The 16904-nt window shown below is 37.3% G+C and overlaps 1 protein-coding gene across 1 annotated transcript in view; it reads right to left on the bottom strand.

Annotated features, from left to right (window-relative positions):
- Positions 1-3506: 3506 nt before the first annotated feature.
- Positions 3507-16904, bottom strand: part of plppr5a (phospholipid phosphatase related 5a) — a 40995-nt gene continuing 27597 nt past the window's right edge. The window contains exons 4-6 of the mRNA XM_064338604.1: positions 14058-14234; positions 8274-8408; positions 3507-6218 (exon numbers count right to left, since the gene is read on the bottom strand). Coding sequence (XP_064194674.1) covers positions 6189-6218; positions 8274-8408; positions 14058-14234 — 342 coding nt within the window. The 3' untranslated portion in view covers positions 3507-6188. The remainder of the gene's footprint in view (positions 6219-8273; positions 8409-14057; positions 14235-16904) is intronic.

Genomic DNA, 16904 nt, shown 5'->3' with positions numbered 1-16904 from the left:
GGGTATCAGTCCTCTTTAATTCAATCTTGAGAGAATTATGCTTATGCTTATGCTTGGGTGTGCGTATGACCCATCCAGTGAAACACTTTTTTTTAAGTCATAGAGGATCTTGAATCAGTAACTAGCTGGGATCGGATATGATGTACATTTTACACATATTGGAAAGGTAAAGGGATAATCCATCCACAATTCAAATCCATTCCAGGAAATCACTCAACAAAGCCTACCTTTGCAATGCGAAGCTAAGACATATTTCCAGCACAACAGCTTCACACATGGTGTGAACTCACAGATGCGAGAAAGGTGTTATAGTAAGGTGCAGTACAGTATAATTAATTTAGTAAAACTTAAAAAATCTTCTCAGACTTAAAAAAATTATGTTTTCAAAATGTAGTCTTCACCTTGCAGACATAACAGCAGCACAGGGGAATGGAGACGAATAGGATATGATTAATCCTAGCATAGGCCACCTTGATTGGTCAATTATTTTACATTATTTATAGCAAATCTATAATTTTACTATAAGTGAACAGGTTCTGTCTGACAGCAGTGTACAGAACCACCAATTACAAAAAATAAATGCTACTTTTGCAATTGTATCAGGCATAATGTAGGCAGGACTATTGTCTACAGCCCAAAAAAAGTGGCTAACAAACAGTACATAATTAGAGGCTTACTTTGTGTTTTAGTGCACAAAAAGAAGCATTAGCAAAATAGAAAATCTTCTTGGCAACCAAACAAGCAAAAACAATCTGGTCTGAAAGGAAACCCTCGTTTTTTTTCTCCAGTATTGGCTTGAGTCTCGTTCATTTACTATATTGTTTCTTTCGTATTATATTGCTAAAGGCCAAAGGCATTAGGGCACCAGCATATTTTGCACTGTCCACAAACCAGCCTGCATTGCCTGCGGGTTAAAAGGCTAGTTCCTGACGTAAGGATCAGCAGCACACTCAAAGGGGTGATGGAACATTTGGTCCCCAGCTTCAGCCTTTAAAGTGTATTTGAAAAGCTACAGACTCCGATTCTCTTTGACCCCTCTGGGTAGCAATGAATACACTGTTTCGTGGAATGGCAAATGTGATTTTACTCGTTTTTTTTGTCTTCCTTTTGTTATTATCCATTGGAACTGTACATTCTAGAGGCGGAATATTATATTCTGTACTCCTGCTGAGCAAAATTTTCAAAAGCTTGCTAAATGCATAGATCTCAGATTTGTATTTATTTATTTATTTATTTATTCATTTTGCACAAGCATTATACCCTTCTGCTTAAAAGCACATCACATCAAAAGAGGATGTGCGCATGCATGGTTCTGGTAGTATCTGTCATTTCATAGCATAGCAAAAATCTTTCTGTTGCCGTGGTGACAACCTGTACCTTGGGGGGGGGGGGATCTGAATTTTGAATGCACACAGAATTACAAACATTAGGTTTTGGGGAGAAGAATGGCATTTAGCTCATACCGGCTGATTGTAATGCACCCATTATTTTTCAAAGGGTGGAAAAATGAACTGGTTGGGAGACACAGAGCTCGTAGAGGATGAAGGATATTTCAACAAGTGTGCATTTTTTTAAAGTTTGCATTGTCACTTGAATAGGATAAGCCGTAGGAGTGTACGCAGAGACAATGGAGATTCTCCTGTGATTTATTTTTGGCTTCTGAATGTACCCAGAAGTCAATGTACCCAAATTTGCTTCGGTCTGGTTTTTAACCATGTGGGGACACAGATGTGCATTTTGTGCTCATGCAAAAAATAAAGCTCTTACCTGTACTAATGAAGTAAGCCTGTGGAGGGAGGACATTCAAGTCGTAAAATGCACTTTACAAACCTGGTCCATCGGCTTGTGCTTCCCTCAAGTGTCTTTCATAAAATGGTTGCCGTTTGGACTTTCCCCTGGTCTCTGAAAACCGTGACTGGAAAGAAACCTTTGTCTTTTGCTTGTGTTCAAAGTCAGACAATGAACCCAGTTTGTTGTTTATTTTCCTTTTTATTCAAAGAGGTTTCAGGGTGTATTATTTTTTCAAATTGCGGTGCTCTACAGAGTGAAAGGTAATGTATTCATAAAAGTAACAGAAGTTTAAAATATGAATACGTGTACAGTATATGTACAGTACAGAGCTAATAAATGGGAATATGTACAAACTTATGTAAAAGATGACTGCCAGTTGAAATAAAGATAATTAAATAATTCTTAATTACTCATTCATTCAGGGTAGACACCGGGTAGAACTCATACAAAACATATGGCCAATACATTGTCATGGAGAACAGTCTTTTTGGCTCTGCTGAACAAGATACCAAGAGTAACGAAAACTTGATACAAAACAATCTAAAATAGAAAGCTCATTTTTAAATGTACAGATAAATACACTTCCTTTACATGCGTTCAGGGAAATTGTCTGCAAAACCATTAGGACATTTGACAAGAAAATCAATCACAAGGACATTATATGTGTATATTTTAACTTCGGAAATAATACAAATGTGAACTTTCAGAAGAGCCATGATGCAGTATCAATACTAATCGACAGCAGAATTTTTCATAATACATCATAATAAATCAAGCACATTTTTTGTTATTTATTTTGGGTATTTAGTACCATTTTTGTAATGATACAGAACATTCATTGAGAACTGTAATCATAACAAAGTATTTATAGACTATGAATCAATTTGGCATGTGTTCTGAAACCAAAAAAGTTATTTTATGGGGAGGTGTTAACACGTGTAACACACACTGCAGTTACCTTTGGAAATTTACATTATTATTTTTTTAATATTACATTACATTTTTTTTTATATTATTGAGAAAACAGGATATGCACCAGAAAAATGCCTAGATCACACGTGTAATTTTTATTTATTTTTTTCTTTAAAGAGCACAATTGTGAGGAGACAAAGTTAGTTAATGATTATATTATATCTCTTGTGAAATTAGAACTCCTGGTCCTTAATTAAGTTACATTTTGAGTCAGTAATCATCAATTTTAATGAAAAATGTTTATGCTTTTTACATTTAGGATGACTGTGCTACTATTTTCCTCAAATTAATAAGAAGCATATTGCACTATAATTAATAACTGGCTTTCTGCTCAGAGTGTTATGTCCTTAAATTGAGGCAATAATTTATTTCAGAGACAGAAGAATGGAGACTACATTTTTCTGCTATTGATTAAGCCCATAGGAAATATATCAAATGGCCACAGTTGTTATTGCTTCATAACTTGCTTTTGGGAAATATAGTGAAAATTGTGAAAATTTTAATTTAGAATACTGTTTGAGACTTGGATTGTGAAATAAATTAAATGTAACTGCTGTCCACAGGCATGCTACACATATACCAGTTCATATTGCATCTACATCCGCAACAACTCTTCTTCATATTGTACACTATTCTTTTCAGAGATAATGATTTTTTGGCTAAATTTTGAATTCAACACTGGATTTCAGTTTTAGGTAATGCTGAAGTAATTCTGCAGTATAAATAATTGTAAGAACATCTCCAAACCTTATCTACTTCATCATACTTTACATAAGAAGCTACATACAGCTCTTTCGAAAATCTGCCACTTAACAAGAAAGGTGCATACTTATGGCCCTTGCAATACCATAACTTAAAATAATTCCTTTAAGAGAATGAAAATAAATCATGCATTAACTCTTTTGATTTGAAAAGATCTCAATGCTGACCTGTGGTTACATCCATATCCTCCAGAGACCTGACAGAAAAAATAATACGTGTCTAGGATGATAAAAACATGTTACAATGAGTGTTTAAAAAAATATTATTTATTTTATTTGTTGAATATATGGTTCTTGAGATTAAGACCAGAGACCCATGTCCACTACAGAGGATAATAACTAATTGTGTGGATTTCAGGAGGATACATTTCAGTAACAACATATCATCATATCAACCATATTCAATAAACAGAGAGCAAAATACATCTGATGAAATTAAAGTGAAATCATTACACAACAAAGACACTAGGACTAGGAATATGAATTACAAATAAAGGTATCCCTGCATGTCTTGCATGGTGGATGGCAATCAATGCCACATCTTTAAACTCACTTCAACCTTGCTCTACTCTGGTCCACTTAAGTTCACTTGACATCTGCTGGAATTACCTACAATTCACTCAGAACTGTTGATTGTCCAGTGCACTTAGTCCATTCTCCATCAAATGTGCCAAAGAGGTTAGAGCCTCTTGTCTTGTCTTGGACTGCTTTTGTGCATACTGTGTGCCTCCCACAAGCACACTCTTCCCTCACATGGTTTCTTATGCCATAAGGTTCCTGTTTCAAAATAAAATTGGAAAGTCACAGAAGACGGAAACCCTGAAATCTAACTTCATAGGGAATAACAACACTTTATCTATAAACTTTGAAAAAAGTCCCATGGCTTCACAGAATCAATATAAAATTCCCTAGAGCTCAGTTATATATTCTTTCCAAATTTAACAGGAGCCAGAAGCAAAGCTTTTTTAAAAAAAAAAACATTTTAATTTGGGAATTTTCTTATGTTTAAAGGTTCACTATAAACAAAAATGAGACTTCAAGTGTGGGCTTAACAATCCTTGACTGTAATTACAATTATCTCCAAAACCATAATAATCCTTTAGTCGCTAACAAAAAATGTCTTTAAGCAGTGTGCAATTTTTCAGATTTATAATTAAATAAATATTTGACAGGTGTTTACTCCAGAAAAATGGGTGGGGGGGGGGGGGTCATATTTAAAATGCATTATTGCAATTTTTAAGAAAAGTCAAATTCAATTATTTATTTATTTTTGTACATGAGCAGACTTTTATTATTTATACAGCCCTTCAAGCACCAGTGAGGATGGTGGTTGCAGATGCCAGAGGCAAATGGGTCTATAAACCCAACCAAGCTGGGACTTTAGTATAAACATGAAGTGTAAAGGTGAAAACTTTCTTAAATAGCTCCTAGGTAAAATAGTTTGAGGTGTGGTTTATGGTGGTTTCTATGACTGATGAAGCCACCCATATGTGAACTGAAGCTAGGACCAATACATCCAATTTACTGAATGCTAAAGATTGCTGTCACTGAACTAATTCAATCAGTTAAAGTAATAATTCATCAAATCAGGTTTCTAGTGTAAAATGGTAACTTAAGTTCAAGGTGAAAAGTTCAAGCAGCCCATGTGGCTCTCCTGGAGCATAGTTTGAGAACCCTGCCCAAGAGAAATCCAAAACGAATGGAACAAGGGAGGTTAGCAGGATGTCACATCCTTAAACAGCTTCCTGGACCAATCAGCCTGCTCTCATTCAACCACTTTTCAAGTGAACATGAGTGAATAAGGGTCTTCACACAGGCAGTGCTTTTATCTACTGGCAATCCCAAAAACCTTTCCTCTCCACTGCCAAATCAATAACATATTTATGAATAAGTATGACTTACCCTTTACAGTGCTCCTCACAAGATTTCAATCAACTAATTAAAAGCTATTGGTGGGAATGTATCAACTTGATTTTTGGGTCAAATCCACAATAAATCTGCAGTATAATGCAATCAAAGCATCATTTTATGTATAAATCAAAAATATAAAACAGAACAAAATCTCCAAAGTTGACAGAACAAATAAAATGGTGACTTCGTGCTTCCTGGTTGAGTTCTAAACTAAATAAGAGTGATTTCCTTCACTTGTTCATTTTTAGAAAGTGAAAATTCTACAGCACACTGGTATAAATAAGTGCATACAAAAATAAAATAAAATGCCATAAACAGAAATGTTGAAATGCATAAACTACAACAAAAAGTAAAACTTTGGAAAGACTTCACAATGTTTTTTTTTTGTTTGTTTTTTGTTTTTTTACCATTGTAGCCAACTACATTTAAATCCATTTATGTTGCCCACAAAACAGAATGTGCAGAGATAAGCCTTGGGGACATGTTTTTTGTTGAATTCTTTGTACAAAAATAGGGTCTTTGTGGATATCCCAGTCCCATTGAAAATGATCCATGTAATAAATGGGTGTAGAAGCAGGTGCTGTCACTGCAATGCATCATATTTCCATCTGCACAGAGGACGCGTAACACTGATGCGGTCAGATCTACTGTACTGCGGTGAAAATATCTAACGATGGGATTAGCGCTGCACTCCAACTACGAGGACCGGACGGAGAAGAGCGATGGCGTCCGCAGTGCCGGGCCTTATAGCTGTCATGTGACCTCAGCAAAGGTGATGGGATTCTGAGTAAAGGAGGGAAAGGATGCAAGGTCAGTCTCCTTCTTTTACTGTACAAACACAGGTTGGTGGGTTCAGCAATCATGAAAATGGATCGAATGGAAAAACAATACAAGGGTATAGTTAATACAAGTCAATGTCAAGGACAAATATTGCCTGAATCCTTGCTTTAGCTCTGTTCATTAACATAAGCAACACTGTCATAAAGGGGTCCTTGTATGTGTGCCTTTAAGGAGCAAAATTTGCCACCACAAGATTAATGATGCAGCCTTGAAAGGATATATAACAGCAATAGAGGCAGTCATGCATTACAGCCAGAATGCCTTTCCTTCGTGCTTATCGCCATCCATTGCCATATAACCTGTATCTGATCTCCCCATAAAAAACCAAATGAGCTCCCTCAAATCATTTGTCACATCAATTTTGGTGCCCATCTAAAAATACTATTTGCGTGGAGGAGCCAGTTGCATAGACAGGTTGACTTCAGGCTCCCTAAATGTTGGCCTACATTCAACCAACATGCCATTAACTTTAGGCCTGCATTCAAACAACTGTCCATAACTTTGGAAGGCAATCAATCAATATCTGTCGTTAGCTTTCACTCACAATTAAATGCAACTGTCAACACCCCTTCTGGAGAGAAAACCAGTCTAACACAGGGTGGTTTCCCTTAAATAAATCGATACCCCATTAAGTTAGAATGCACAATTTAATTATGTTGACATGAGCCCATACAGTCCATTCAATTCAGCCTAATTCAGCACCCGCATTATGCAAAGATCTGCTTCCATAGAGTCACGTAATGTTCATCTAATGTATCTGCCAATCTAACCTTTCAGATACATAGAGTGTCCTCTACTGCTCTCTGCCTGAACTGCATTTATCTAAATAAGAAACTCCATCCATCTCTCTTGTGCTGAAAATGTGACATTCCAAAGGACACTTCATTTGGCTACAAGCAGCGTTATGGCACACCAATCGTCTTCAGCGTTCATCACCGTAGACATTTTTGTGAACATATCCTTTTTTTAAAAACCTTGATAAGCACTTTTTTTTAATGCCAGCTAGGAGGAGAAAATAAAATCTCAACATAAAGCCCAGAAAGGTCTCTTAAAAATTAATCTTTACTGCTTCAACAGATCGGTTACCTTTTACAGAAATGAAAAAGAGTAGACAAAGGCAAAGACATAAAACAAGTACATATTTTAATCTCTATTTCCAAATTAGAAAATATATTCTGGTCTTTTTTATGTTGTTCCTATTTTAATGCAGCTTCAATGTTTTATATGTATACTGTATATATATATATATATATATTTATTAAGGTATGTTGTATTTGAGAAATCTGAAACTATCACAAAAGACAAAAGTGTTATGGTCACAGGCCATGAGCAAACCGAATAGAGGCGGTGACCTAGATAAATCCAAAATATTAAAATCCTGTGCACTTTTTTTTAAACCCATGCTGAATATGGTTTTTACTGGTTATTTTATAACTCAGACTCTTTTATTTAAAGACAACTATACAAGAATGTATAAATCTATTGACACAAACGATAGCATTTCAATTGGAGATTATGAGAAAACACTGCATTTTTTATAACCTTCAAAGCAAAGGTTGTACTTCTTTGGGTAAAGACTGAAGTAAATGAAATGAAGAAGGGGAGAACTAAAAAAATGGTGCGTTTCTGGAAATAGAGCCTGAGTACACTGAAATTAGCTGAATTTTCAACTAATTATATATGTTAAAAGTCTGGTTTTCCAGTAATATGTTATTCAAATTTAACTGTCTGACTCACACTAGGGTAGTGACTGTGTGCACTACACAGTGAACATGTTTGAGTTTTGAAGATCAAGAAAAGCCTTCCATTTTAACATAACTTGTTAGAAATATGTTGTGCTTTCTCTTGTAAGACAAACAATTGCAATACTCAGCACGAAACCCTGTTAAAACCTGACCACACATACTCATACCATGCGATTTATAAGTAATGCAAGACAATACAATGCAATACAGTCCATGTACAGTATATGAGAATCTAAGAAGCCAATGGCAGGACCTGGGTAGTAATGTACTTCTCCAGAGGGTTCTCCTCCCGAGAGTGGCTGATTATGGGCATGCTGTCCAGGCTCTCCTCAGGAGGGATTTCACTAAGCAAGGGCTTCCCTTTGAATCTTTGCACCACGCCCACCACCTTTCACAATACGGAGACAAAAACAAAACAAAAGTGTGAACAAAACAAAAGAAGAGGTTGGACAAAACAAAAACCTCATTGCACAAAAACCTTTTTTCAGTTAAATTTTTCTTCAGTTCAGTTACACATTACGGACCACACTCACGGTCAGACTGGCCATCTGGCAGATGCCATATGGGCTGTACCCACTTTTGGGCCGCAGGGACACTTTTGGGCCACAATCACAATTCACCTGAATGCTACTGAAGGTTCACCTGGGGCTCCTGTGGGGCCCCACCTCAGGGCAGCACCTGGGATTTGAACCCACATCCCTGAACACCCGAATCCAGGTCTAGACGGCCTATATGACATGCTGCCTCAAGCATATGGCACATCAGCTGTCGCTCTGAATGTGAAGGCTTACATAACCCTTTGTTGTGTCATGGCTTCTGTAGCTCTTTCCTGAAATGGAGAAAGAGTCCACTTCATAAGAAACATCATGGACACCACCTAGAGCGATTTAATCCATTTAAAGGCACGCAAAACAGACCCCAATATTGCATAATCATGCTTCTGTTCAAGTCAATAAAAAAATAGAATAGAATTTTATTTCTGAGATGCCATTTGTTTTCCTCCCATTAGCTATAGGACCCTGAGGAGATACAGTGAATTGGGCACACACATCAGTATGTTAGTGCACTCAATCCCAGCCCTTCCCTTTACCTCAACAGCCACAGTATGCTCACAGCCCAATTCAAAAGCAACCTTGTGCCCCCGCTATTGTCAGTTATAAAAAGCACAGGATGCTGAAAGGACCATGATGTAATGTGCATTCCCTTCACTCTCTGTTTATGACAGGAAGCACAGAGGTGTCAGAAGCACCATGTGATGATGTGGATGCTTTGATCGTTGTTTGCGATTGCTAATGGACTGCTTTGAAGTTTTTATGGGACATTTTGTGCATGAGCAATTTCATGAAACCCAGGAAAAAACATAAAACCTGGGTTGCTGTATCTTTTTTTCATTCTTATTCCTTGCACAAAACATTCGGTTGCCTGAAATTACTGTTAGATTCCTAAATTCAGTGAATGTTGCTATGTCTACTAATATTACTCATTTCTAACAACTGCTTTTAATGGATTATTTCACATTTTTAAAACAATGAATGCCTTGATACTGAGGAATAGAAAAACTGGCACTTCTCATTTGTGAAAATTAACCTGTGGAAAATCACTAGATGGTCAGTTCTCAATGAAACGGTAAAACACTGACTACTATTCTCAAAATGAAAATTCTGCACTGACATCCAAAGAACAAGTCTCTTTATGCATTTACATTTTCAAAAAATACAGTAACATAATAATAAAAATATCATACACAGGTACACGTTTATGGTTAATTAACACCCAATGGTTATACACCTGACCCAACCCCCCTCCCCCCTCCAAACAGTCACCTGCTGCCAGTGTAAGTGTTGCATGTGTAAGCAGTTGCCATTGATTGGTACAAATTAATAATCAAGTCAATAGATTGCAATAAATTATAAAATCTGCATACATTATTTTCCAAAATACATGAGTGTACAAATGTACAAATAGTTGTTTTTGAGGCTTATTATGTCACACCCAAAAGAAAGATTATAGAGTGATTTGTGGCTGAGCAATGGAGAATCCATGTTGTTTATCACCTGTAATAACCATATCCAACAACCGCAGACTTTTTAAAGAGATGTTTTATTCCCTAGGGGTTAGATTTCCTGGAACTAGGATCAAATTGTTTCAGAAGTATATTTGGATGTAATATTTGTTGGTTTTTTAAGGAAACAGTACCAAGTCAGAATTACAACTGGCTTTGGGGAGGTGCAGGCTAATGATATCTAACTCAAAATGAAGGAGGGGGAAATCACATATATAATTATATATGATGTCGTAAAACAAAATAAACTTATTATTTTGTCATGCTGAAAAGCACATAGGGTTGGCAAGTTTATGTATATATGTATCTATGTACAGTAGATATATATATATATATATATATATATATATATATATATATATATATACAGGCTACATGAGTGATGTAAAGCACATTACCATTGGACTCTCGAGCAATGGAAATACATTCTCTGGAGTGATCAGTCACTCTTTACTATCTGGCAGCCTAAAGGAATAAAATTCTGGGGCTGTTTTTAATGGTATGGGCTAGGCCCCTTGGTTCCAGTGAAGAGAAATCTTAATGCTACAGCATACAATGACATTCTAGAAAATTGAGTGCTTCCAACTTTATAGCAGCAGTTTGGGGGAAGGCCCTTTCCTGTTTCAGAATGACAATGCCCCCATGCACAAATCAAGGTCCATAGAGAAATGGTTTGCTCAGTTTGGTGTGGAAGATCTTGACTGGCCTCCAAAGAGCCCTGACCTCAACCCCACCAAACACCTTCGGAATGAATTGGAATTCTGACTGCGAGCCAGGCCTTACTGCCCAACATCAGTGTCCAACCTCACTAATGCTCTTGTGGCTAAATTAAATTAAGTAAAATCTTATTTACCATGAGTTTTTTAAAACCCCAGGTAGCCCAATAGATTTATTCTGTAGTGCAAGCAAGGATTGGATTGGTTCTTGCTCGGCCCTACCATGGAGCTTCTCCACCCTAGATCTCCAGTGGTGGAACCACTCTATGAACCGCTCAGTCACTGCCTAACTATCACTATGCTGCAGGGCTCTCCCAATCTAGGATCATTTATCACTTGTTTCCTTCTATCTTATTTCTGTAGCACTTTCATGTTACACATATACCTCCATCCAGAACTTATATTGCACTTGTGTCATTATCTTGATGTTGTAGCTCATTGTCATGCCTCCTAGTTTGTATTAACATTCGTTTCTGACCTAGCCTATGCTTACTGTGTGAACTGAACTTATTGTGTTCATGGCTATGAATAACAGTTACATACTGAGTATTGTACCTTATCAGAACTGTGTTTTGTAGTTGTTCCAATGACCTTCGGTATGCAATTATTGTATGTCGCTTTGGATAAAAGCGTCTGCCAAAGAAATGTAACGTAATGTAATGGCCATTCTGACCAATAACATAATGTGGTCGGCTTTTTTAATACCTGTAACAGTCTGTTGCACAGTATTTGGCATACATTACATTTCATCAGTGCTGATACTGTGAAACATCATGCACGACTGCCCTGGTAATTGCTATCCAAATTCAACAAATGTCATTCACTTACTCTAACATATGCACACAAACACACACACACACACACACACACACACACGCACACGCACACATACGCACATACACACACAAACATGCACATACATGGACACACGCATACACACAAATATTCACATGCATGAACACACACACACACACACCCTCTCCAGCACTGTAGCCTTACATCCTTGTTTATTTTAGGATTCATTTTTTTTCCCTGCTAGTGACATTGGTGCCCTTTTTGGATGTGGCCAGGTTTGATACTATCCGATGCCACATCCTCTTTCCTTCCCCATCCTTTGTCTGAGTCAGGAGACGTTTACAGCCCTGCCTCTCATGTGTTTCACAGACAGATGCGTGTACATGAATAATGTATTGTTGTATGCAGACAATATTAAATCCATGCTGCCCTACAGGTACAGATGTCAAACAAGTTCATAATTTTTCACATTTTCTCTGTTCCTCACCCTCCTTTTTCTTTCTCTTATTTTCCTTACACTTCGAAAAAAAAATGGTTACACAAGTGTCATAATAAGAGGAATTATGAAGACACAATATAGTTATGTCCGGAAAAAGGTATGGAAGCGTAACAAAAGACAAGTAATGATCAAACTGACTCCACGAAAATGTTCAGTTGTCTTAGTCTGACCTAATTAATTAATGGTGTAACTAATTAATGTACCCCTTGATGTGGCAATCTCCCGCTTCGTTTGGCGGCAGAGGGACCCTGGGGCCCTACACATGCTGCTCTGAGCCAGATCAAGCAGAGATGCACAGATTCTGGGTCAACAAGATGCTAATCTCCCTTCCTCTTCGGTGAGAGCATTCTATAAAAACACTACAGAGTATTCATAATCAACCATGATCCTGAGCTCGCAACGAATAGGAGTCTGAAGTGAAAATTTTCACATTGATCTGTTTGAAGTCACTGATTGGCTGTACACTTTGGGATGTGACATAAAAATGCGATTTTCCAGTGTGATGTCTTTTTCTCTGAGTAATGTTTGTGGGTGAGCTACGATATAGCACCCAGTAATAAAAACTGACACACAGTCACTACAATGTGTTTGCGGTTCAGCAAGGCTTTAATGGAATCCATGTGAAAATATTATGGTCCCATCTCCAGGGGAAAGCTTGTGCATGTTGAGTCCACCAGGATCAACCAATCCACTGCTCAAACATTAGTTCAGACCACACCCCTGAGACAAAGGTAAGGGGCACTGCAGAGACATCGGACCATTTCAGATAAGGTGTTAACTGCACATGCTGCGGCAAATGATTCACACTTATGCAGCCGTGCAGGATCTGGGTACACTTGCAATCAGTGGTCACTGATGTTTCTGTACACCAGAGGAGGGCAAAACTGTCATATACAGAGATACAAGAACAGTCATTAACTTCCACTAAAAAAATATAGCTAAAAATTAATGCATGTAAATGTTAAATTAAAAATTAATTCATTAAGAACAGAAGTTGGGATTAAATTCTGAAACATATAGACCTTCTTCCCCTCCTCTGGTTTTATATGGGATTTCATATTTAATGCTTCTACTTTATTTTACTTGTTTTTTTAATCACTACTATTGTTTTTATAGCTAGAATTATTTTTATTATTGATGGTTTATTATTTGTATTTTATTATTATTATTATTATTATTATTATTATTATTATATTGTCTCTTTACAATGTTGCTGTAGCACTTTTATGGATCTTTTTTATCTTTACTATGTGAATCACATTGTATTGCACTCTTGCACGAAAGGCACTATACAAGTTATGATTTGATTTGATTTTAATTATTGGGAACTGAATCTAGGTTACAAATCCAGTTCCTTAAACATAATTCACTGCTGCCACTATTGTAGAATACAACATCCCACAAAGAATTAACTGACTTTTCTGAGCGCTATATTGTTGTACCACCCAACCAGTCCAAATATCTGAAACATCTTAACTTTCCAAAGGTTAGCTCAATCATTGACCTTAGCCCTGCAAAATGTGCAAATAATCTGTGTGTCTCTCATGCTAACATGTATTAGCTCCATACAAGAGCAATACCTATACGGCCAACATTGGACTTCATAACTGAACACAGCTTGCATATCAAATAGTAAAATTTGAATAAAATATTTCTTGTATCTTTTTATGTGTGCGCTGCATTCATCATGCCACATACAGTATACACATCAGAGTATAATAGTACTATAGTAGTATAATACAATAGCGTCTAAGTTTAAACCTGGTCTGAGAAGGTTTGAAACGCGAATGCATTATTGACCACCAAACTTGCACAATGCCAAATGTTTCTATCGGTATGCCCCCTATTATGGCGATTAACCCATGTTGATACAAATGAGTATGTTGCAGACAACGACTATCAAACCTGGCGCAGGCAATAAATATTCCAATTCTAGGATACTCTGAAGATGAGAACATTCCTTACCATGAATGTAGCTATAGCTCCTCCGATGATGAAGCCGACGATGACATCAGACCAGTGGTTCCTGTACTCTACCACTCTGTTTATTCCTGTCAGGAAGGCCAGACAGATGAGGCCCAGAGACAGAGCGGGCTTTGCTAACCTCGTGCCTTTGTTCTTCACAGTGCATGTGATGTACATCTACAGGACATAAAAAAAACACACAGACACAGAAGATTATCACTGCTCCTTTAGCATCATCAAATAGTGTGTGTGTTTGTGTGTGTGCATGTGTGGTGTGTATGTGTGTTGTGCGTGCGTAAGTACGTGTGCATGTGTGAGTGTGTGTGTATGTGTCCCAAGTACCTGTGTATCTGTGTCTATGTTTGTCTATCCGTTAATTTGTGTGTTTGTATATGTGCAGGCACAGGCCTGTATGCGTGTATGTGAGAGGGGCACTGCAACCTTTCAGAAGGACTTGCTGCCTCATTGTTTGTCCTAGCTGCCCCCACCATCTGTGCCTGTGCTGGGAGGACAAGCTAAACCCAGACCAAGGCCAGCTGGGATGGAGCAGCCATCTTCAAAATCTGCCTTTCTTTAATGTTGAAGCTTTTTCTGAAGCCTTTTATGTATTATAAAATAACAGAGTTAATATACTTTGACAAATGAATTGGACATAAAAAGTAACAAAAAGCGTGATCTTCATCATGGTAATCCATAATTTATCAAAAGGCTGGTTATAGTTTGTGTTCTGAATTTAGAAACAAGGTTAATGATGTCAGAAACAAGGTCCTTAATGATCCAATACAAACTTCTCCAGCAGTTCCCAGTATTACAACTATTTTTGTTATCATGATTTTAAAAAACAATTCAAAATGAACACAATAACCACTGATTAACTGTATTTATTCAATTTGGGTCTATTATCAATAGCTATTAAAGAGTGATGATTTTGGTCTGCCTTAGATGCAAAAATGTAACAAACAATTTCAGACATATGTCTTCACCACAGTCTGATGAAATTTTGCTCACAGTAAATAAAATGTAAAAGGAAAAGACTTAAGATTTCAAAAGTGCTTACTGTAATAGCGTTCAGCTACTCTTGTGAAGTGCTGGGGGGGTGCAAACTACAAGCCAACCGAAATAAAAAAAACTGTGCTACGAGCGATGCATTTGTCCCCAGACATCATCAGGCTGAAAAGGCTTTTGAAGGCAGTGCTTTAGACCAATGTCTTATGCCTCAGTAATGCTACCATTAGTTTCCTACACGCATCCATTCAACTTGGCCCTATAGTTTTTCATCTTTCCATCTAAAGAGAATGTGTCACATTATGTGTCACAACAAAGGATCAAACCATTAAAAGTGTCAGAGTAGGGAACACAAAAGCATTGATCTAACTTTCATATTCTGGACTTAGATGTAAGACACACCATAAAAGCATAAGTATATGCTACCTTCAAGCTGCCTCATATTTTACATTATAACCTTGGAAGTCGTAAAACACACAACAAAGACTATCAATTACAGTCCATTATACCGGTGCCAGCACAAATGAATGTGTTATGTTGAGTTTTCATGTTTCTAACTGTACTACGTGCAAAGTTCCAGCCATCCACAGCACGTACAAGTCATAAACATAAGAATACATATATCCAGGACTGCAGCTCTAGCCTAGCAGTAATTACTCAAATACGTCACCTTATTATTCTTCTTCATCTCTCCCCTCAAGGTATCTGTATGTGACACCAATAATTTAAAAATGTTATTTATACATCAAAGTGTCAAATGCAACAGACCTTTGGGTATATACAACTATTTCCATCAATTCCCCATTCTGAACATGAAAAGAATACATTTCACAGAGCATGTGCATGTCTGCCTTCTTGGAAGTGGCTACACTCTGCAGTCTTCCAAGTCCTGAATATTACCATACAGAACAAACACTAACAGTTACAATAATACCAAAACATATGAAGGCACACTTTATATGTTTTAGATTTCAGGTACTTTGCTTCCCTATTTACATCTGTCTGCATCATGCAACTAGACAGGAAGGTCTGCTGGAGGCCAGTGGAGGATCTGCATGTGTACAATGAATTAACTCACTCAGACCTAAGGGGATGATCTACAGTACCTAGAGTAACCATACAGATAGATAACGTAGATTCCGTTGACGTGTGCCTGTACAGTCTGCTGTGTTTAAATTGCCCTTTCCTCAGTGCACTCCACAGTTGTTGCTGTAAATGGTTCAGAGACATTAAAAGCTGCCACTCATTGAAATATTAAAGACTTTTTGCAGAGTAACATTATTGTCTCTCCACTGCGAACTGGTTAAAAGAGCGCACTCGATGTGAAGTGGGAACGGGCACTTAGTCGCCCAGGAGTGTCCAACATGTCATCTCTCCTTTAACACCACTCACCTCACTTTCAGTACACAACATTTTTGAATAAATTGTTCCTCAAGCAGGAACCATCCAACATTTTACTAATGAATACTGTATTATTGATAAAGTCTGGGTGAACAGGAACCGTCCGTTGTTGCAGAATGATGTGACAAGAGAACAGAAAAGATGTACAGTATCTGGACAAGGCAATGTAGTGTTTCAGTGTTTCTATGTGTTATGTGGGAATGGTAAGTGCTATGTGGGGATGGAAAAGCTGTGCATTTCCCATGTGTGTAGACTGCCTATTCTATTAAGGTCAAATACTGTACCTTGCTTCGCTCAAGGACTCCTCATTTCACATAAACAGAGGCTGGTTTAACACCTATATAAATCCACAGATTTAGAGAAAAACCTTTCAATTTACAAAACTGACCAAACCTAAGATCTTTCTTTCAGGTTAAATACAAACACAAATCTCGTGTCAGT

This window comes from Anguilla rostrata, chromosome 6 (assembly GCF_018555375.3).
Source record: "Anguilla rostrata isolate EN2019 chromosome 6, ASM1855537v3, whole genome shotgun sequence".
Lineage (NCBI taxonomy): Eukaryota > Metazoa > Chordata > Actinopteri > Anguilliformes > Anguillidae > Anguilla > Anguilla rostrata.
The sequence above is the reverse complement of the archived record's forward strand: the minus strand, read 5'-3'. Positions and strand labels throughout refer to the sequence as shown.